This window comes from Uloborus diversus, chromosome 9 (genome assembly GCF_026930045.1).
Source record: "Uloborus diversus isolate 005 chromosome 9, Udiv.v.3.1, whole genome shotgun sequence".
Classification (NCBI taxonomy): Eukaryota; Metazoa; Arthropoda; class Arachnida; order Araneae; family Uloboridae; genus Uloborus; species Uloborus diversus.
Genome location: NC_072739.1, coordinates 7,547,501 through 7,572,171, shown reverse-complemented (window position 1 = coordinate 7,572,171; position 24,671 = coordinate 7,547,501). Strand labels below are relative to the sequence as shown.

General features: G+C 33.1%; 1 protein-coding gene across 1 annotated transcript; it reads left to right on the top strand.

The window, feature by feature from the left end:
- The first annotated feature begins 175 nt into the window (after nt 1-175).
- On the top strand, nt 176-24,295 carry LOC129229455 (deoxyribodipyrimidine photo-lyase-like). The gene is made up of 10 exons (XM_054863768.1): nt 176-255; nt 1,542-1,884; nt 4,748-4,893; nt 8,207-8,389; nt 10,128-10,286; nt 12,094-12,292; nt 13,460-13,612; nt 18,750-18,871; nt 19,974-20,133; nt 24,071-24,295. The coding sequence occupies exons 1-10, from the start codon at nt 247-249 to the stop codon at nt 24,211-24,213; spliced, it is 1,617 nt and encodes a 538-aa protein (XP_054719743.1). The 5' UTR covers nt 176-246; the 3' UTR covers nt 24,214-24,295.
- Nucleotides 24,296-24,671: the final 376 nt, after the last annotated feature.

Genomic DNA, 24,671 nt, shown 5'->3' with positions numbered 1-24,671 from the left:
AGTCAAAAACTTATTTTATTTCATAAGTAGCCATAATTCAGTTTAATATGGAAAAATTTGCATAAAATGGTAAAGATGTCAGAAGCATATGTTATCACTCCAATATTTTTTGCACTCAAGATTTGACGGGTAAACAGAGGCAATTTTTGTTGCTTAGCGACGCGCTAAAAAAAATTATTATGTAACAGAGTTGTTACTATTGCACTTTGGCGGTAATTTAACAATGAAAAATCTATTTTGATTTCCATGTTAAAAGTAAGAAATTTATTTACTTTTTCTTATTCATTCACAGAAGGAGTTTTCTATTTGTTTATTCTGTTGCAGTTATAATAAAAGCAATAACTAGTTCTTTTAAATATTCAGTGTATATAATAGATGTATTTGTTCATTTGCTGTTCCACTCTTTACTTCCTCGACTAAATTCCATTGTATGTAATGTTTACTAAATTTTTCATTTGCTAACAACTAAAACAATTATGCAAGAAACAGAGGTATGCAGGTACGTGGAGAAAATTATCGGAAAATGTAATTTTCGTTTGCTGAACTATTGTTACAATGTGACAAAAGACAATTATCTTACAAAGACATAAAACAGGAGAATTATAAATTGGGAGAGATGAAATTGATAAGAGGGGTTTGGACACATTGGTCCGCTTTTCTAGTATTCATTTTTAAAAAAAATGTATTATCCAAAAATAAACAATTAAGGTGTCACAGTATACCTTCAGAACATTTTTTTACAATTTATGTAAGTTTTGTTTTTCTTTGAAACCATAACATGCACACTTATTTCGCAATCAATAATTTATTTTCAAAATCTTAAAATATTGCCCACATTTTTTAAAAATTCAAAATATTTAGGAAAATTTCTATTTTTGAAATCCCTAAAGCTCTTTTGTTTATGCACTTATTAAATTTTTTTTTTTTTTTGATAAGCAATCACAACAATCATCTCTAAAAATCTGTGCATTCATTTGCTTATATATGAATTAGAACATTTTCTGTGATAAATTACGTAAAAAATTGTATTTTTTTTTTTTTTAATTTTTGCTATTAAAGGTATAACCTGGTCTAAACATTTGAGTAATTTATAAAATGCTTATCCAATGCACAGTTTTGTTAAATACGTTATTCGGACTGCAAAAAGTATTATTTTAAAGCTGTATCTTTAATCGAAAAAAATCCTTAGGGATTCTAATGACATGAAAACACAAAAAATTGGTCACAGAAAAAGCAATTTAAATTTTTTCTTTTGCATAGGGTGCACATAGCGAGCATTACCTAAAACCACTCATAACTTTTTAAATATTTGAATTAAAGCAATGAAACTTTTTCCCTGTGTTAGAAATAATTTGTAGTTTTGAAATTAGCAATAAAATTTTTTTTTTGATTGTTTGATCATTTCTGAAGTACTAGGCAGGACTACTTTTAGATTAAAAAGAAATTTTCAATTTTTTCCAATAATATTTTTCAGCCCATTTCTTTCCCCTATAGTATTATGTTTTGAATATAAATTGTTATCTGAATTTCTATCATTACAGGCTTTATCAAAGTATATAAAGTTTCACCTGCCATCTGATACTCCTATTCTAGCAAGTGTTCATCTCATTTTAATTCCAAGGATCAAAATGTCATCAGGGAAGCAGAAAAAAATCACAGAATCACTCCAGCCCGCTAAAAAGCAGAAGGTCGATGCTGCAGGCAGTCAAATTGGAAACGAGGACTTTGTGAAAGGCTTGAGTGATGAGAGGGCTGCCTGTGCTACTTCCATCAAAGAATTCAAATTCAATAAGAAGCGGGTTCGAGTGTTGTCTAAAGCCAAAGATATTCCAGATGATGCAGAAGCTGTTGTATACTGGATGTCTAGAGATCAGAGAGTTCAAGGTATTATAGTTTATTGAGCAATCACGATTGCTTATTGTTCTCATTTGACTGTTTTTGACGTTCCTATCATTTTATTTTCCCACCGCCACCCTCTGCAGCACCACCGTCGACCGGCTCCTCACGATGCTGCACCTATAGCGAAAGCCGTCTCCAGGTTGCATCCATGTCCTACACATGCGCGCATACGTACACAACTACACACAAACACGAACACACATACACACACAAACACATACACATACATACAGACACCTACACACACACATAAACACAACTACCCACACATTCATGCCTGCACACAGACACAAACACATATTCCTACACACACATACCCCCCCCACACACGCACACATATTCATACACACAACTACCCACACACTTATGCCAACACACAAACACAAACACATATTCCTACACACACATACCCCCACCCCCCCACACACACATATTCATACACACAACTACCCACACACTTATGCCAGCACACAAACACAAACACACATGCCTGCACACATATACACATACCCCCTACACACAAACACACATACCCCTAACACACAAACACACACGCCTACATCTCGCCCTACACTCGTGATTGCGAAAAACATAATTTGAATTCAAGATGTCAATATTCAAATTAATTTTTTTTTATTTATTTTTTGTTTTGTTTTGAAGCAGCATAAAATGAGGCACATTATTCTTTGCATCATGTTTTTTTTTTGTTAATGTAATTCCTAGACATTTTTGCTATATGATAATCTATCTAAAAAGTGGATGTGGTCTAACTGAGGTTCTATAATTTTAATTCCTAAAGAGTTTTGTATCACTTATTTACATTGCTTAAGTTCCTCTCTTAGCTTTATGTGTAGAGGCAGATCACAAACCTACAGGAGGGAGAAAAACTCGCAATACTGTATTAGTATTTCAATTTCTTTTTTTTTTTTTGTTCTCACTTTCTAAATCTTAGTATTCAAAGTGTCATTTTCTTTTTTTTTTTTCAACTTCTTTTTCCCGCAGTGTTTAATTGTTTAGCAACAATTCTTTATGTTAGTTTCACTTAAATTACATCAGCATTTCAAAACAAACTACTATGTTGTGGCCATCGCAAAACTTTCTTCTGTATCTTTCTTATAATTCAGATCCCTCCCCATGTTTGACGAGGAAGCAATATTCCCAACAAAAACAAAATTTCTCAAGCAAAAGCTTGACGACCATCCCAATGTCTGAATTATCGCAAAATCAAAGCAAAGAGCGAAAATTGAAAGTTATTTTAAAAGACTTGCTTGAATTAATTACAAATATTTTATTTGTTAACAAACACAACATGACAACAGTTAAAAATTTTAAATCATTTTGAGATATTATTTCCAATTATTTCCATACAATTAAAATCACGAGAAATACGCAAAGGACAATTTATTACGATTTATCTTTCTAATTGTTGCATTAATAAAAGTATTTTTATTCACAAAAAAAAAAAAAAAAACTGCTCCTCTTGGAGTGATTGGCGCGAAACTTAAACCAACGCCAGTTTACATATGGATTCTCATTTATTCCAAATTTCATCCAGAACATTGCATTACTGCTTGAGATATGGCACTCACAATGGGAAAAAAGAACGTTCGATTGAGCCACCCCCGTTTTAACTGTTGACACCAAAATAAAATCAACTCTTATACCCTCTAAGGGCTACTTGTCGATAAATTTTGTTTGATTCCTTTCGTTATTTCTTGAGATACGGCAGTCACAATTGATGACAAAAAACGTTCTATAACTCAACCCCCATTGACGCCAAAATTGAATCGGCACCTACTCCTGTTAGGAGCAACATATGGACCGAATTTTGTTTGATTCCGCCAGTTACTTGTTGGGTAATAGCAGGCACGCATAACTCAAGAAACGTCCCATTGCTCCACCCCGCTTCGAGCAATTCGCGCCAAAAACCAATGGGCACAAGTTCACATATGTACACATATGTGTACCGAATTTCATTGGATTTCATACAGTAGTTTTTGCTGTAGAGCAGCCACAAAAAACTGGTCACACACATACGTGACACACCCACACAGACAGACATGTTCCAAAAATGGTCGAAATAGACTCAGCATACCTCAAAACGTTCGAATCCTTCGAAATTCGAAAATTTGCACGAATCCAATACTTTTTCCTATATATTAGATATAGAAGGAAGTAAAAGTTATTGTGAAATAATTTGAGCAGAAATAGTTTCACAGTGCAAGCGATTTCATACACTCAGTCTGCATTGGGGTTTTTTCCTTCAGTAGTAGTTTCCCTTCCAGACAGTTTTATAGGATAGGACATATGAAATTTCAATGGAAGTCATCCCTTCCCAGTTTTAGTACCTGTAAGTAGCAAGACTGTAAATCTATTACTTTAATATAATTGTGTTCTAAACTATTTTTGCTGTACCTTAGTCTTGCATCACTTACATATTTCATTAATGTAAAATATATAATTATAAAATTTTACTTATGCAAGTAATTAATGTAAAATATGCAAGATTAAAACATCAAATAAATATTGACCTTTTAAAGTTATATAAAACCTATCTCAATTTTTTAATGTTACTTTCACAATTTGCTTAAAATCTAGTTGCATTTCACAAAAAGCAAAAAAAATAATTGACCATAAAATGTTTATTACACTTTTAGTTTTTGAATAAGATATTGGTAATAAAAGCTTAAAAAGTGCACTCTAAGATTTATGTCATTTTTTGTAAGTGCGTAAAGAAAAAGAAGAGCTAATGTGGTGTGGTTCCATTTTGTTATGATTTTTTAAAAATAGTTTTATTTTATTCAAGCAATAATTGTACCTAGAATAGCAATAAAAAATATTGTTATAGATAATTGGGCTTTCCTCTATGCTCAACATTTGGCATTGAAACTGGATCTCCCCCTGTGTGTCTGCTTCTGTCTTGTTCCGAAGTTTCTGGATGCCACCATTCGACACTACCGATTTATGTTGAAAGGACTGCAGGAAGTTGCAGAGGTAAGTAATTACTAAAGAAAGCAGTTTTTTCATTACTTGAAGCTATCAGTATCTATTTTAACTTCACTTGAATAAATTTAATACCTATCTCAATGCCACTGACACAAATGCTTCTTTTACAATTAGCTATCTTCTATCACTATCTACAACTGACAATTTTACTGAGAAAGTACAACCCTACGCCTCCTTAATACTAAATGGCTATCTTTTTCTCGCTTTTAACATAGAGCAAAAATGAACCCAAATTGAAGGAATGAGGATAAGTAAATTTTGGTATGAAGGCTACTCCATCATAGAAGGTATTAAAAATTAATAGCAAAGGAAGCAATTGGTTAATTTCTGAATTTAAATTTTAAGGTAAGGTTGTCCTCTTCATACTGAAAGTCAATGAGGGCATTAACAGAAGGTCACTTTTTGAGGCAAATGAAATAGGCATTTGGTATTAAGGGGGCATTGGTACAACAGCCACAGAGTTCCATAGCTCAAGAGAAATGCAACATCTGAGTGATGCCATACATGCTCTGCTGCTTATTTGTTGAATAAAATATGAGAAATATTTTTAAAATCTAAAGACTATTTCTATGAGGTTAGTTCCCCTTAAAAAGTATGAAATAAAATAAGTATATGATTTCTTTTGATTACAACATTCAAACATTACACAGTGAGTTTTAGTACAGTTGAATCCCGACTTACGCGAGGGATGCGTTCCAAGACTCCTCGCGTAAGTCGAAATTTCGCGTTGTGGAAAAATGTATGCATAAACATTTTTTAGAAACATACCAAATTTTTTAGACATTTGTAAGCACCCCTCAAATTGCTTTAAAGCATTCCTCAACTATACATTACAGTTTCTTACATAAAAAACTCAACTTTTACTGTATTTAAAAAATAAAAAAGCTGTTTTATTCAACATAAAATAGTTAAAATGCACAAAAAGAATGATTGATAAAATAAAACAACACGGTATGTACAGTATGTAGTGATAATAAAATGCTGCACTATAATAGTACTGTACAGTAGATACAGTAATAATATTTATGAGTTAAATGAAGATGATGAAGATTTATGCTGCATAATCAGATCGTTATTTTTTATTAAATACATTTTAAAATACGGTTGCTTCACCTTTTCTTTTATAACGTTTCCATTCATGGCACAAGCCCCTCTTCCCCATCTCTTTAATCCACAATGCAAGAGAGCAGCTTCCATTTTCATATTCTTTACTCAGACTCTGCAAGCTTTAACATTGAAACTAAGTTTTGAACTTACACGGATATCATTTTGTTTTGACTATTAACTGTACATATGGAAGATTCGCTCATACTTATTGCGTTGCTATCGTCAACGTTTGGTAGTTGTCCAAGCATATCGAGAATCTTAATCTTTTTATAGTCAGAAACTTTATTTTTCCCCCCCATCTTCATAAACTTTAGATGAAACAGCTCACTAAGGTGCCATTATATTTCATCAACTTTAATGTTTAGAATGTAAAAAAAGAAAGCTGCTGAGCGATTTTCTTATGCACTAACAACATGATGCCTAGACTAGTTTGATGTGGGAACTTTCGATGATCAGTGTGATGCTAATGGGATGTAATAACATTCACAAAATATACATTTTGTTGTCAATAACGAAGCCACTACTTCCTTCTAAAGAAATTCGTGTTGTGGACAAGGAATTTGCTTGCGTCAGCTCTAAAATTCGTTACTCGTGGAAAATTCGCGTTATAACCATTTCGCGTAAGTTGAATCGCGTTGTAGCGGGAATAGACTGTATATGTCTTGGAGGTTATGGTAATAGTAAAAGCTATTGGTACAAAGCTGTATATTTCTTATTCCTTCTTTCAAATTTTTAATTAAAATTTTATTGGCTGCTGTAATATTAAGATTCACAACAATTTTTCAGTGTCGTAATCAGGGAATCATATACTTATTGTATTTCATACTTTTTAATGCAAACCAAGATTATAGAATTATTTTTTAATATAAATATTTTTATATTTTACTTTACAATTGTTTGGTTTTTGAGTTTATTTGAAATGAAACTTCTTTTCTATTTAAAATAAATTTACCTGTTATCTAATTTTTTCCCCCCCCCAAAAAAAAGTATCGACTTCGGTTGTAATACAAATGTGTTCGGCATAAAGACAGAATAACTTATGCTTACTGCAACTGTTTTTTAAATATTGCAAGTTTGTCAGAGGCTCATACAGTCAAGCCTTGATATCTCGAAACCCTTGATATCTCAAGAAAATTTTTCTTCTGCATTTTACACAAAACTTCTTTTGTATATTTTCCTCTGTTAACTCAAAATTAATTTTTGAAATCCTTGATATGTTGAAATTTTCGCACAGAAGCAACTTTAAAGTGCTGTTTTTCTTTAACAAATTTTTGCTGTAGAACTAATTTCGGGCATTTGCTTGTGGTTTTTCTTCCCTTTTCCTAGATAGTAAAAGAAAGAATAGGGGATGGGGGGGGGGGGTAATATGTGTACTTGGGTGTGTAGGGAAAGGGACGGGTGCTGTACTTGATTTTTTTTTTTGTGGTTTCCCCAAAGGTTAGACTCTTTGTACTTTTCTTTGGAACATGTGCCCACTTTGAGGTCAGGGGGAGAATTTTTCGCAACTCAAGTGAAGAGGCGAAAGCGTATTTTTCATCATCAAAGTTGAAATTGAACGTGCTTGAAAATAAAATTAGAACTTTGAAGTCTGTAAATGAAAGGAGATAGTCGAAATTGCTACTCAGTTCAAAATAACTTGTTAATTCTTATGCGAAGTGCATTTATAAATAATTTAATACTGATGACTTGATCCAAAAAAGCTGCAAAAACCTGTTTCTTAAAAGTTTCAAGTGTCCAAAATCCACTAATCAAAGTTTGTTTGAGTTGAGCCTTCAAACTAGTTTAAATTCAATAACAACACTAATTAATAATTATTATTACTTTTTACTATTTTTAGCAATAATTAAGAAGCGGAAAGGAACTTAAGAAACAGTCTTTGATAACAGTCTGGTATTGTCTAAGAAAATCCAACTCTACTTTACTCAGATCCAACAAATTTTTGTCGCAATATTCATGTGACATTCGGTTTTAGTGCTTTTATCTTTTTATATGTTTGCGATTTTATATATAATTCCACACTGTCTAACCATTTCAAGTAATTTTTCTAGTAAGAAAACTACTATAATAAAGATACACATGATGTGCTGTATATTCCATCTACATTTAGTGAATCATTTTTTAAAACTTACAAAATGTTTTATCTTATTTAATGGGAAAATAGTTTACTCTAAGTTCTTGTTTTTCATTTTCTTAGGAATGTGAATCTTTGAACATTCAGTTTCACTTGCTGTTAGGTGAAGCCAAGAATGTTTTACCAGACTTTGTGAAGAGTAATAACATTGGCGGTGTGGTGACTGATTTCTGTCCCCTGAGAGTTCCAAGAAAATGGCTTTCGGATGTTCTCACTAAGCTACCTTCAAATGTACCCCTATGCCAGGTATGTCGATTCTTGAGTCATTATTAGGCTGCTGGATCTACCAGATTAAATGAGTTTTCCACATTACTCAGTAGCTAGTACTAAGTAAGGAATTGTTTGAGATTGAAAGTTACAATTGGCAAAAAATATTATCACAGAAGCTTTAAAAAAATCACAAAAATTAATGGTTGCCATGCCACAGGGAAACCTGAAGAAACAGGAAAAACACAGGGAACTAAAAAAATAAAAAAAATAAAAAAAACAGGTGAAATCCAGGGAATTTTGAAATTTTCCTTTAAAACCTGAGAAATACAGGGAAAATATTTTTTTTAAAATCAAAGTTACAAAAATCAATGCCCAAATATATAAACAGCCAAAATAAATAAATAAATAAATAATAATAATAATATTAATGAAGTTCAGATATAGAGTAAAATAAAAATGGTTATTTTGCTTTTTTTTTTTAAAGTAAATATTAAAATGTTGATCATAAAAGCAGAATCTTTTTATTGTTTTATTTAACATGTATCTTGAATTTCATGATAATTTAATTTTGAGCATATGAAATTAGTCGTCAATTTTCATTGTGCTGCTTAACCTTTACACTTTTAGGTCCAAGTAATGAATGGTTAAGCAAAGGCTTTTTTTGTTTTAACTTGCATAAAAAGTTATTGTTACAAATTCTGTAAATAGTAATTATTTTTGTAATTAATTTGTCGTAATCTAGCTAAATTCGGCGTTTATTAAATTATCTTTCATCTAAAATAAGTGTAGTAACGTAACCTGTAAATAGTTTCTTGTAATGAATATAAAGCCCCCGTACATTCGGCTGAAGTATACGTCCCCTCATTTATGAATGATAAAATTTGTGAATGGAAAAGAAATAAAATTACGGTCTACGATTTTCGAGAATCTTGTGGAATATTTGAGCGTTCTCTTTCGGTGTGTATAAAAAGCCGTTACGCATGATAAAAAGTTAGTTTCGATTGAGAATTTGTACTGAGAGTGTATTAGCTCTGTTTATTGGGAGGCATTTTGCTGTGTTGTTTTACGTAATTAAATTACCAGTTGTTACCGATCTTTTCTGTACATAGTGTAAATAAATTTCCTGTGTTTCCCTCAAGAATTGTGTCGTCTTTTCAAGAAAGTTGGAAGTCCCACCGGATCCATTGCAACAATATATTCAATCACCATGCTATTATTTCAGTTTTTATGAATTCTTATTTATTTATTTATTTACTTTTTGTTTCGATTTTATTCCCTGTGGTGAAATTATAAGATATTAATGTTCTTTTTCAAACATCAGTTAAAAGAACTCATCAGCTCTAATTTTTGCAGGTTTAAAATTGTTCGCAAGTCTGTTCCTTTGGTCACAATGTTAGACAAGTAACAACACTACAACTATCAATTAAACAAAATTAACATTTATTAACATAAAACAAATAGAATTATAACCATAGGAATGGTTCATGCTGGTATTTTAGGGCCAGCGGCTCCCTTCGTAAATTCACATCAATCAATCTAAGATCCTAAAGCACTCGGAATCTGAACTGAGATTCTTTCAATTTAAACTAAGATTTGCCATAAAACTGGCGAAATATTTAATCGCCAAACGAATCTAAAAGATAGATATAACATCAGTGTTCGCTAATTTGTTATGTTTCATTTTCATACAGGGAAAACGCAGGGAATTTTTTTTCCAAAATTGATTAGCAACCCTGAAATGGCAATGAATTGATTTTTCAATAAATCTTTATAGGTCGATGCACATAACATTGTGCCCTGTTGGGTGGCATCAGACAAGCAAGAGTATGGAGCCAGAACCATAAGGAGGAAAATCCATGATAAACTAGGGGAATTTCTGACTGGATTTCCTCCTGTAGTAAAGCATAAAGTTGCTGTTAAATTCCCAGCAGATGTAAGTATTATTTCCCTGTTTCATTAAAATGATTTATTTTTCCTAACTTTGTAGTTTTGTGCAGTAGAGCACAGAATAAATGAGGATCATATCACAATTCTAGAAGGTATTTTTAACTTTTCTTTAGAGAATATTGGAGTCCACTATATTTTTGTTTTCCATAATCTCAAGAGGCAAGAATTTCTTGCCAACAGGTTTGATTCCTGTATCAGAGTGTTAAATGTAAAGGGTTACTTTTTTTTTTTTTTTTTTTTGTATTTGTACCTTAAGACTATGGAAATGTTCTTTTTGTACACCATTATCAGACATAAGTCCCTAAAAAAATATAAAGCAGAATACTTGTTTTGTGAGTATCAGAAGGGGCAGTTATGTAGCTTTTATGAATGAAAAAAAAGTGATGATTGGAATTGAATGGTAAGCGATACATCTAATATTACTACAATTTTTAAAAAAAAGTCTAAAACGTGTAATGAATAAAAAAAATTTTAAGTGATTTTTTTTTCAATCCTTAGGCAGTTTTTTAGGCGTTAGGTAATCCTTAGGTGTTTTTCAATCCTATGCTTGACAAGTCCTTTGTAATTGACTGTCATTTCTCTAGTTTCAAGACTCTGAATCTCATAAACCAAGAGTTGGCAGACCTGCAGTCTCCAGAATTTTCATCTATCATTTAGTGTTTAGATTATTTTGTAAAAATCCATTTTCTTTTTCCGATTTTGTTTTCTAAAACTTGTTGGAGTGTTCAAAACCATATTGCTGCAAGTCATTTGTTACAGTATTTTCAGGGAGTAGGAAAGAATTAGCTGCTCTACGGTACTGTTTTGTAGCATAAAGAGCAGGCCACACTAGTAGGTAATTTTGATTGTTTCAGAATACAGGCCAAGAATGACTAATTTGGCCTTTTAGTGACTCTATTAGTTAATTTGGGTCCCAAAACAAACCTATAGAAAGTACATTATTTTCTTAAAAGTTAATGTTAGCAGGGTAAGGAGAAAACAAAAAATACTATATATTTTTTTACAGAACTAGTAATGCAGTATCTACCTTTGAGGTGGGGATTTTGGTCATAACCGCCTCTATAGGTGTATAAATTACTGTAATAAGGTTGAAAATATTTGCTAAAACCAAGGGTTTTAGGAGGGCTTTTCATCCCAAAACATCCTCTCACTGTGCCTCTGCAAAGAACTCTAAACGTAAACGTATGTGCTATAGGATATTACTGTTTATGTACTTCTTTATTTACATCACAATAATTTCAGCAGTTAAAACAAAATCCAAGTGAAGCAAAAGGTGTATACTAAATGCAAATTTTATTTTCAAAAACCCCAAACCATATATTATTTTTAAAAACATTGATTTTCCAAAGGAGGGGTCAATTGCCCCCCCCCCTCCCCGCCCCTCCTCAGGTGATGGGCCTTGTCAGTGCAAATAAAAATAATACACCTATTTTAAATCCTGTAACAAAAACACATTTACTTGAATTTTGAGGCGCGTTGCACATATAATATATCAAGAAAAAAAAAAGAAATATTTTTTACTTTACAAAACAGTATAGTAAAGAACCTTCCCCCTCCCACTAAAAATTGAGAAAAATAACTCAATACAAAAGTTGCTTAAATATCGTCTATGAAAGTGAATTTTGTGCTTAATGAACACTTGGGAAGGAAAAAAAGTTGTGTTTGTCATTAATTTAATCGGTTTCTGATGTAAATAGCTATTGAAAACTATAATAGTATATAGTATATATGTATAATGTTTACTTTTTATCACACTATGTTAATTTGTCCAATACACAAATCTGTTTCTATAGCCTATTAATTGGGACAAAATTGAGCAAACGCTGGAGGTCAATCGAGACATTGGTGATGTTGCTTGGGCCACCCCTGGTACTACTGCAGGCTTGATGAAGATATCAGAGTTTTGCAACAAAAGATTGAAGGGTTTCGGTGATTCTCGCAATGACCCTACTAAAGACTACTTGAGCAATTTGTCCCCATGGTTTCATTTTGGTGAGTTTCAAGTGTACTAAATGGCTATAATAATATCCATGAGTCATTTGGGCTGGTTGGAAAAATTTTAGGTATTTGCCTTTCTTGAATATATGCAGAAATGAAGTAAAAGTGATGCAGGATGTTTGGTAACCGGGGAAACTAAATGAGAAGTTATTGCTGGGTTGCAACATATTAAAAGAATATGTTTTTTTAAATGATGCTTTCGTTTTAAATCATATATAAAAATTGCATAGCACCCACCATATTTTATGTCTCTATATATTAAAAAAAGTAATGTCAGAAAAATTGTAAAATTGTGTTTGTGGCTGTTTTACATCCAAGCGATCTTATAGCACCTACAACCTTGAAATTTGATACAAAATTACTTCCAATGCTAGGAATTTGCACCTCGGAGCATTTTTAAAAATTTTTGAATTGTTTTTTTTTTTAAATAATTAATTTTTAAGCTAAAGTGTCACATAAATTGCCTATTAAGGGGGTAGGAGATTTCCCACACCCATTCACATTCTTTGTCGTTTGAAAAAACTTTTTTTTTTTGCATGAGATGAAGTTTGTTCAAATTTTCTCAATTAATTAGAACAGGAGATATAAGAGTTTCTACTTTAGCGAAACTCTTCGGCTAAACTCAATTCAAATCCGGAGCTAAAGAACAAAATTTTACTAAAAACCACGAATGTGAAAACAAGTTTTCAAACATACAAAGTGGCGATATTTAGCGAATAATCCATTTAAGCATGTTAAAATTGTTGATATTTAAAAAATTAATCTCTTATAGCACTATTTTTACGCCACAAACAAGGGGTGTAATTATTTAAAGTGCTTTCTAACTTACTCTCAGGCACTCGTATTGTGTTTTTTTTTTTTTAATTTTATGCACGTTTTATGCAAGTTTGAATCACAGATGCTTATATAAAAACATCACTTTATGCAGTCAAATATTTAAAAAAAAAAAAAATAATTATGTGATACATTATCATAGTTAAAAATTCATCGTAAACAGGTATATCATAATAATAGTAAGGTAATGCGAGAAAAGATGTTAAACTATAAACTGTACTCTATATAGAATCGTAATTTTTATAATAAACATAACGAATATGATTTACACAAATGTATTTTAGTTTTGATAAAGTATTAATTTACTAATTTTTTCCTACATTTTAGGACAAATTTCCATCCAAAGAACTATTTTAATAGTTCGGAAGTTTAGAAGCAAGTATGCAGTGTCTGTGGATGCTTTTATTGAGGAAGCTGTTGTAAGAAGAGAATTGGCAGATAATTTTTGCTATTACAATCCAAAATATGATCAAGTTGATGGTATGTTAATCTTTAAAAATTCTAATAAATTTATAAAGCATGATGCTTTGCTATGTGAATGATAACCCATATAAAAAAATATAAATATGCTATTGTCTTTGTAAAATCAACGAGTATAGGTTAATTCCAAGACTTACATTGCAATGTTTTTTTTTTTTTAATTTTCAGAGCAGCAGAGCTTGAAATTTACAATGCTTTGCTGGTCCAAGACCACAAAGACATCCATTGGACCAGTAGAATGAAAATTTTAGTGGTCCATGGAACCAATGAAGATTTTTTCTTATTTTTCTTTCAAAAATCATAATTTTTATGAATCTGTTGATATTTTGCACCAGTGTTTACAATGTTTAGGCTTTCTTCATAAGAAAATATATGCTCAGAAATTTCTACCGCATCATAACACAGTATTGTTTTTATTACCCTATTACTTTTCTCCCAAAGCAACAGCAAAGATAGGATTTTGTTGACTTAATCCCTTTATCACTATTACAGGGTTGCCAACCTTGGAGTAACTTTTTGAGGAGCATCTGTGGTGGTTTTGAGGAGCATTTTGAAATTTTGCGGAGCAGCTCGCTATTTTGTATAAAAATCAACATAAAAAAAAAAAAAAAAATTAAACCTCTTATCTAAAAAAAAATTTTGAGCTTTGATTATTATTTTAAGCACTAACATAAAAATAATTGTTTTTAAATCAATAAAACAGCGTTAAACACTGTATCATGCTTTGAGTTTAAGCATCTATAATTTCCCATATTTATATGCCTTTCATAAAATACTAGCAAAGTATAATAATTAATTTAATTTATTAAAATATTTGATAAGCCTGGTCACAATTAAGACCAAATGGAAAATGCGGAGCAAAATAACTTCTTTGCGGAGCTGCACTATTTTTGCCGACCAACTCTGCAAAATGCAGAGCAGTTGGCAACCCTGCTATTAGTGAAAATAAGATGCCGATGGTTTTTTTTCTTCTGCAGTTGCTCAGATACGTTTACTGACTCATAATTGACTCCATTTGTCGTCTTAATTTATTTTGTTTTACATATATTTGTCTTTACAATTGTTAACTAGTATGTTGTGGCCATCACGAAACTTTCTTCTATATTTTTCTTTTTTTTTTCTGATCCCTCCCCATGCTTGACGAGGAAGCAATATTCCCAACAAAAACAAAATTACACATGCAAAAACTTGACGACCATCCCAATGTCTGAATTATTGCAAAAGCAAAGCAAAGAGCGAAAATTGAAAGTTATTTTAAAAGCCTTGCTTGAATTAATTACAAATATTTTATTTGTTAACAAACATGAGATGGCAACAGTTAAAAATTTTAAATCATTGAGATAATATTTCCTATCATTTCCATACAATTAAAATCACGAGAAATACGCAGAAGACAATCTATTACGATTTATCTTTCTTATTGTTGCATTAATAAAAATATTTTTATTCGCAAAAAAAAAAAAAAAAATCAACACCTCTTGGAGCGATCGGCGTCAAAATTGAACCAAAGCCTGTTTACACATGGATTCACATATATTCCAAATTTCAACCAGAACGTAGCATTACTTCTTGAGATAGGGCACTCAAAATGGAAAAAAAGAACGGGTGATTGCGCTACCCCCCTTTTAGCTGTTGACACAAAAATAAAATCAGTTCTTATACCCACTAAGGGCTACTTGCCGATAAATTTTTCTTTCATTCCGTTCCTTATTTCTTGAGATACAGCAGTCACAATTGACGACAAAAAACGTTCTATAGCTCAACCCCCGTTTGAGTTATTGACACCAAAATTGAATCAGCACCTGTTCCTGTTAATACCAACATATGGACCAAATTTTGTTTGATTCCGCCAGTTACTTCCTGAGTAATAGCAAGCACGCGTAACTCGAAAAACGTCCCATTGCTCCACCCCCCTTGGAGGAATTCGCGCCAAAAACTAATGGGCACAAGTTCACATAGGGGCACATATGTGTACCAAATTTCGTTCGATTTCATGCCGTAGTTTTTGTTGTAGAGCGGCCACAAAAAACTGGTCACACACAGACGTGACACACATACACACACACACACACACATACACACACACATACAGACAGACAGACATTTTCCAAAAATGATCGAAATGGACTCAGCACACCTCAAAACGTTCGAATCCGTCAAAATTCGAAATTCGAAAATTTGCACGAATCCAATACTTTCTTCTATATATTAGATATAGAAGAAAGTAAAAATTAAAGAATTTTTTCTCATTATTTAAAATTAGGACATGAGAAGAAACCAAGTGTGTGTGCACCAGTGGAATTCTGTAGATACTGGTCCAATGAACCAGTGACTTATTTTTTAAATTTCTACTCTTAAGAACAGTATTGGTATAGTCTGACTGCAAACAAATGACCCTTGTCAATCATTGGAGAAAACGAATCCATTCCTTAAAATAGGTAGAGGAAGAAGAAAGGACGCATGCCGCATTTTCAAGTTTAGCAACATGAAAAAACTAGTATGTTGTGGCCATCACGAAACTTTCTTCTATATTTTTCTTTTTTTTTCTGATCCCTCCCCATGCTTGACGAGGAAGCAATATTCCCAACAAAAACGAAATTACACATGCAAAAACTTGACGACCATCCCAATGTCTGAATTATTACAAAAGCAAAGCAAAAAGTGAAAATTGAAAGTTATTTTAAAAGCCTTGCTTGAATTAATTACAAATATTTTATTTGTTAACAAACATAAAATGGCAACAGTTAAAAATTTTAAATCATTGAGATAATATTTTCGATCATTTCCATACAATTAAAATCACGAGAAATACGCAGACGACAATCTATTACGATTTATCTTTCTTATTGTTGCATTAATAAAGCTATTTTTATTCGCTAAAAAATAATGATAATAAAAATAAATCAGCACCTCTTGGCGCCAAAATTGAACCAAAGCCTGTTTACATATGGATTCACATATATTCCAAATTTTAACCAGAACGTAGCATTACTTCTTGAGATAGGGCACTCACAATGGAAAAAAAGAACGGGCGATTGCGCTACCCCCTTTTTAGCTGTTGACACCAAAATGAAATCAGCTCTTATACCCACTAAGGGCTACTTGTTAAAAACATTTTGTTTGATTCCGTTCGTTATTTCTTGAGATACAGCAGTCACAATTGACGACAAAAAACGTTCTATAGCTCAACCGCCGTTTGAGTTATTGACACCAAAATTGAATCAGCACCTGCTCCTGTTAGGGGCAACATATGGACCAAATTTTGTTTGATTCTGACGGTTACTTCCCGAGGAATAGCAATCACGCGTAACTCAAAAAACGTCCCATTGCTCCACCCCCTTGGAGGAATTCGCGCCAAAAACCAATGGGCACAAGTTCACATAGGGGCACATATGTGTACCAAATTTCGTTCGATTTCATGCGGTAGTTTTTGCTGTAGAGCAGCCACAAAAAACTGGTCACACACAGACGTGACACACACACACAGACAGACAGACATTTTCCAAAAATAGTCGAAATGGACTCAGCACACCTCAAAACGTTCGAATCTGTCAAAATTCGAAATTCGAAAATTTGCACGAATCTAATACTTTCTTCTATATATTAGATATAGAAGAAAGTAAAAATGTACTTCTAGTATATTTTCATTATTATTTTGTCCTGAAATGTTTATTTTGCAGAGTTGGCAAAAAAGTAAAAATGACAAGCCTTGTGTTTTTTATTGCAACCTTACTCTCATCAATTTTTTTATTCAAACTAACTGTAGGAGGCATTGCAATCTCTGACCAATGGCTGCTGAAAGAGGTTAAACGAAAACCCACCTATTTACCTAAGATGTGACCTGTCCAATAAGACATCTGCTTTGACCGCACAAAATTGAAATATGTTGCCTCTTTGGCTAATTTCTTAAACTCCATGGTAACATATTCAAGTTCTAGAACCAATAACGCACTTTCAAATTCTGATCTTCAACTTTTCTCTTCACATCGTCTCTCCATGAAAACGGAAATTTCTAAAACAAGATAGGGATAAGGGCCAACTCTTCACACTCACATTGCACTTTAGTAGATAATTATTTCACAGTAGCTATAGTCAATTTAAATCATGTTATTACATGAATGTGCTCTAGAACACGAGTGTGTCACATTACATTGAAAAGGAAATCCATTTTATCCTAGGTTTAGGCGTGTGATTTTTTTTCCTACCTTATGTACGTTAAAATGGTTTTAAATATAATTTGAGTTCTTGAATATCCGAATTTCTGACCAAGCTTAAAAATTTATAAAATGTTTTTTTTTTTTAACGCTACCAACCAAATGTGGCTCATGCTGTCACAATTGTTTTTTTTTTATTATTCATGTGCATCTATATTTTATTTTTTTTTTAAATATTTATCTTGTATCTCATTGTACCCCCCCCCCCCCTCAGGTAACATCACTTATTTGAGATAGCATTTTTATTATTTTAAATAGAAAAAAATTATCCATACATTTACATCAGTCTGACCTACTCAAGATGGTGGCTTAAGTGTTGTTTATCGCTCGTGGTCACAAAGTCCTCCAAGTGAAACGATACCTCTAGGGTGCTGGACCAGGGATTGCTCGGTTTCTGGTCTGGATCAAGAAGTCAGAGCTGTCTCCAGGGTCCCACCCAATGGTTAAACCACAAATAGTGGTAGGTATGGAGGACCCTGGAGTGAAAAGGGAAAAGAAAAGTAGTGGCTCTGGACCATGGAGAGATGGCGGATGACTTAAAAGCAGAAACAGAACTCTTCATTTTGTAATAGGTAGGATCTGAGAGAGCAAATAAGCAATAATATTTTTTTGCTCTTTCAGTTTTGCTGATCATATCCACTGCACAATCAGTACTCCGTTTCCATTTCCAGTTCATCCACCATCTCCCCATGGTCAAGCAAGAGTTGGTTAGAGCTGTGTGGTTATATTTGAAAATATGATTTAAAAGAGATTATTTGCAACTATCATCCAAAACATAAATATACAAAATGATATATATAGTAAAACTGATAGACATTTCACTATTTTTACTGTATGATTCATGTATAACATTTTTTGGAAGTTGAGTCATCAGATTTTGAGGGTATTAAAGTATTCATGTTTTTTTCATCTGTGTTATTTAGGTGCTTATGACTGGGCAAAAAAGACATTGAAAGATCATGCCAAAGATAAAAGAGAATATTTATATACAAAAGAACAATTAGAAGCTGCAAAAACTCATGATCTACTTTGGAATGCTGCTCAGGTAAATTGTTTTGCTAATTATATTTAATTTAGTTAAGTATTTTGTATCTATTTTTAATATAATATGTTTATTTATATATAAATATAAATCGATATTGAACACATTTCTTTTGTGCACTATCGTAATAGTTATAAATTTTGAGAAATTTTCTTCTTCCTTTCTTTGAGCATCTTGCAAAGCAATCTTGAAGTATAGGCAATGGAATGTTTCCTGTTGTTGTTGTTACTCATGCCACTCAGGAACCCTAGCCCGAGTAGCAATGCTACTTTATTTTAAGGCAGAGGGGTACGGCTTTCGTTTTATCGAGCGCCTATTTCTAGATGCAATTTCGATTTGGTTCAGACAACATGATAGAAGGCAGCCCCATCTATGAACAGTTCGAAAATTTAGAAATAGACCAGAAGCCGAATAAATTCTGGCATAGCACCCCCAGCGGTATTGTTTTACTTGGAGGACTTTGTGACTACAAGCCCATTTAATGTCCCCCAGTCACCCTTAATGAAGACGGTGGATCTTTGACCGACTAGGATCGAACCAGGGACCCTCCGGTCACAAGTCCAATGCCTTACTGTTCAGGCCACCAAGGCCCCTGGAATGTTTCTTTTTGACAACAAAAACTAGCCTCTCTAAATAAATATTAAAAACAATAAACTAGGCTAATCCTTGTCATCATGGTAATCTGCAAAATCATAGGAACTTCAAAAACAGTCAGATAAGGTAAATAATCAATTCATCATTGCTCAAAAAAAAAAAAAAGAATGCAAAAAGTGCAGAGAATTTGTAACTTTTACGAAAAAAATTAATATCTCTAGTAACTGTTAAAGACAATCAGCTAGATTTATTCTCACAGTCATGGTAATCTGAGAAATCAAAGGAACATCAAAAATGGTCAAGTGAAGACAAATAACAATCATTGCTCCAAAAAAAAAAAAAAAAAGAGAGAGAGAAATTTGAATAAGAGATTAATCAAAAAGTTTCAATTGGTTACACACACCTAAAGTGCTTGAACAATGATTATTCATTGTTTTTTTTTTATTTATTTATTTTTAAAGTTAACTATCTACATTTCAATGTCACTAATATAAATTTTACATAACCATAGGTTCAGATGATGAAAGAGGGGAAAATGCATGGTTTCCTGCGTATGTACTGGGCCAAGAAAATCTTAGAATGGACTAAGAGTCCTGAAGAGGCTTTGGAGATTGCTATTTATCTCAATGATAAGTATGAATTGGATGGTCGGGATCCAAATGGTTATGTTGGTAAGTTCATCTGAATACTTGACATATATGGTTGCTTATTTTAGTGATCGATTGGTTATAAATTATGTTTATATACAAAATAAATACTATGCCTTACACATTTTATGAGTAAGTGAATATCCTGAACGAGAAAAGGAAATTTGAAACTCATGTACCAAAATTATTAACTTTATAAAAATAATTTTTGAAATGAGTAGCTATAAAAAGTTGTTTTCGCAACAGTTTAAAAAAAATGTTTATATCGTGGATAGGGACTGCATTAAAAAGTTTCACGTAGAAAAGAACCCAAAAACTTGTCTTTAAACGAAATCAAAATAAACCAAATGATGATAATTTTACCAAATAGTCAGACAAAATTTCCCAGATCAGGACATTTTTGGGAGGTCACAGTGACTTCTCATCAGGATGCCCCTGTCATCACTTGAAGATTGACCCTCGCGCTCATTTAAATATAATTTTGCCAATTGAGTCCCAATCTGATTGAAATATTCATTTCCCGCACAAAAAAAAAAAAAAAATTGCAACAATTAAGACTGCACAAAAACAGGTTTGAGTGTACTTCAAAATATTGTGAAACACAAGGTTTCCTAAAATTCCAATGCTATTTCAATATTATAAGCCCAAGTTTAAAATTTCAAGAGTAAAGTGCAAATTTTTGCACAAAATTATCACATTCATGAAAATGGATTTGAGTACACCAGAAAGATCGAAAATTGCCGTATACCTTAAAAGACTGAAGAGGGGCCAGTGTGTCCTTTTCCTGGTTTGTGAGTGAATCTCTACATAGTATAAAATGAAGTCCCAAAAAGCATCTGTGTGTTTGAACTCGCAAAACTCGAGAACTACCCGGCCGATTGCGCTGAAATTTTCACAATTTGTTCCTTTAAGTCCTGAAAAGGTTTACAGACCAGTTCGAATAAAATTTGAAGAATAGTAATTTTTTTATTCCAATTTACGTCCAATTTTCACATAAATTCTCAAATATGGGGGTGAAAAATTACTTGCACATATTAATATTACATATCGTTAGAAAGGGTGGAATTTTCCACGTTCTACGCAATTTGTTTTAATGCTCTAACTTTATTAGGGCAGGAGTTATTTGCGTTTTTAGCTCGAATATTTTTAGGCTTAGCTGAAATTTAGGCACTACTTTCTTCATTAAATAAATCAATAAAAAAATTGAAGGAACTGTCCCACAGCTTTCTTTTTGACGCCATTGGAAAAAGCGACCTTTTTACTCCAGATCTAACTCGACCTATGGTCGAAAAAATAAGCTTTTATCTCGAAAGGAAAAAAAGTTACAAGCTTTTTAAATCAAGTTTAAGAAATCTCGATTCCATTCAAATTGTGAACCATTTTCTTTCGCATTTTAAGATTCCTTAAACTTATTTTATTTTGTGTTTCCATGGTTACGCATTTTAAATCCATCTTTCTGGATTTAATTTCTTGAAAGTATTTTAATATCTGTCGTCATTGTTTGGAAGGGAAATCATGATGTTTTTTTAAATTTATTTTTTGCGCCTGATTGTTGAATATACGTCACTTGACACAATTTTTATTTTCAAGGTAGACCGGGCAAAGCCGGGCAAAACGCAGCTAGTTCTTTATAAATTTCTGTCTAGGGCGAGTTCACGTATCCTGTACGTTATGTCTAGTGACTAAATAAAAATTAAATACATAAGTTCAGTGATCTTATCTTTACATGCCAAAATATCAAGTTCTAGTTTCTCTTTCAATGAGCAATCCTTACAGTTTTGTGCATTTAGAATTCCATCTAACTGCAAAAATAGGAAGGTAAAGTTGAAACTAGAGTGTATAGCATCTTGTCATGCTGCAGCCAGCAAGAGAGAGAAAAATTTCTCTGTTTTTCCTCTTAATTACCTTGGAAATCACGGTGGCCCCTCTCGTTTTTCTAGGTTCTATATTTACGCTGTTATGAGGCAAATGACAAAATAATTAATAAAGACTTAAATAGGGTCTTATTGGGAAAAGGCGAAATGTGTCGTTAGGGTCAGGGGTTCTGCTGTGTACAAGTAAAGGGCACTAACTGCAATTTTTCATTTTTTGCATTTTTTCATCTATTGTACGTTATCTCTATTGTACGAGCTTGCTTGTTTGGTTTCCGCTGAAAAAAAGGCCTGAAAACAATTTATAATTCCAACATTTTCCTTTTCAGGAAGTTACCGCCCGTATACATGAACTACACCGCCAGCTCAGTCAATTCTGTTGGCATAATTAAAGTTAAGTTTAAAATCCAAAAGTTAAGATATTTAAACTAAGCCAACATTAACTGGCCGTGTAATGTCAAGTTGGAGACAAGCAAAAAAAAACATATTTCAGAAAAATACATTTATTAAATATGAATAACATCCCCATAAAATACACCCCCAAAATATCATAACAAAAGTGGCTCCAGTAAATAAAGGAAAAATGTCACCAAAATGTCGATGTAGTCGCTGGCGGGTCCGAAGGATCAACTTGAAGACACACAAAAGGTCGCCCGGATCACACTTCAGGAATGTCCGTAATGGAAAGGCAACATTAGACAGTTCGTAGATCGGTGAACATCTCAGGTAGACACATAGGAACTCACTTCCCCGGCAATATTAATTGGCCGGACACAACACAAGTGTTTCTTCACCTGGACTCATACTAATTCCAGGACTTGGAAGATTTAGTTTCACATACCACAAAAACCCCCGCTAGCATCGCGGGGAAAAACCTCCCACACGTGAGCCGGACTAGGCTTCACGATCAAAACAACAACTGGGGATCGTTGAGAGAAGAGAGGACTTCTGCTGCCACTCGCCACAATATATATGTTTTATCAACCAATGAGATTCCATGCCTCGATGACGTCACCACACTAACTTCTACTTCGACCATCACTCATTTGTTTATTCCACTGCCGCGAATATTCGTACTCCTCTCCATAGCACGTGCGGTCAACAAGTGGAATTAATTCGAATCAATCAGGTGACAACTCAACTCTTCTGAATCGACACATCGAGACATGCAATCTTCGATGGTTTCAGTAAACAGTCGCCATTAATTATGGCGTGGGGGAATTGTCGATTGAAGTGTCAGCACCAACTAGTTGACAAGTTCTACTTTTACCAGACTGGGCTTAAAGTAGGTACACTTAACTTTAAATTATTTTCTTTAAATTATCGGCTGTGGACCGAGAATAAAAATAAAATAATATTTATGCCAACAAATTCCAGCTGAGGACTGCAGTTTCGTGCTTATTAGCACTCATCCGCCCGGCATAGGAGTGACAGAACTAGAGGTGGAAAACCTCTTAAGGAAGCCAAGAGTGCCAAACAAACTGGTAGCTAATACAGAATTAGAACTGACCAGACGAGTGACAGAAACAATGGTTCGGTTTAACTCGAATATTGAAGGCAAGGCAGATATATTCAGTAAGTTACCGCCCTATAGCCAGGGCTAAGGCAGAAATACATGAAAGTTTCGTCGCTCGTCTAGTCAGTGCTAATTCTGTATTAGCCACCAGTTTGTTTGGCACTGTAGGCTTCCTTAAGAGGTTTTCCACCTCCAGCTCAGTCACTCCTATGCCGGGCTGATGAGTGCTAATAAGCACGAAACTGCAGTCTTCGGCTGGAATTGACTGAGCTGGCGGTGTATTTCATGTATTTTCCTATTGTTAGTATTGATTCCACCACACATTTCTGCAGATACTGCCATTTACCTGCACACTGCAGTATTATTGGATTTATTGAACAATTAACTATGCTCCATCTTTCTAGTGAAACTAGTTTTTCTATATTTTTAAATAATTTGAAATATTTCTAGTCTGATGTGTAAACATATCTAATCATTTTAAGTAATGTGCGTCCTAAATTAATGTTACATTTTTTCAAATATTTTTCTAAAAGAATATTCGTTCTAAATATCTGCATTTTATGTTTTTTGCAAGGTTGCATGTGGTCCATTTGTGGCATACATGATCAAGGATGGGCCGAGAGAGCAGTCTTTGGGAAAATTAGATTCATGAATTTCAAAGGTTGCCAAAGAAAGTTTGATGTCAACGAGTTCATCAGAAAGTATAAAGCCAAGTAATCATGAAACTATTGACATTCACTCACATTGTACATTTTATCAATTTCACATGTTTTAAATTGTAATCTTGTAAAATAAATCATTTCAAGGATTGTTTTTAAACACTGTTTCCATTTATTTCACTTAACCCTCCTGGCGGCAAGCCCGAATATATTCGGAAATATTTTTATATTAAAAGCGGCAGGGTACGAATATATTCGGAAACTTTTTCCTACTGAAAACGGCAAGCTACGAATATATTCGTAGCGGCATTTTTCGCTTCCCCCTTAAGTCACTCTAGCGTGTAATAGGAGGTGTGGTAGACTCTCCTTCAATTTGAATGGGAGGCGTGTTGCTGTCTGGCGTTGATGGAACCCAACGTAGCTTCTCTCAAAATATCACTACAATGAATGACTCTTTTAAGTACTTTTAATGTTATTTTGTTATTTTATTTGAATTATACGTACGTGTGTTTAAAT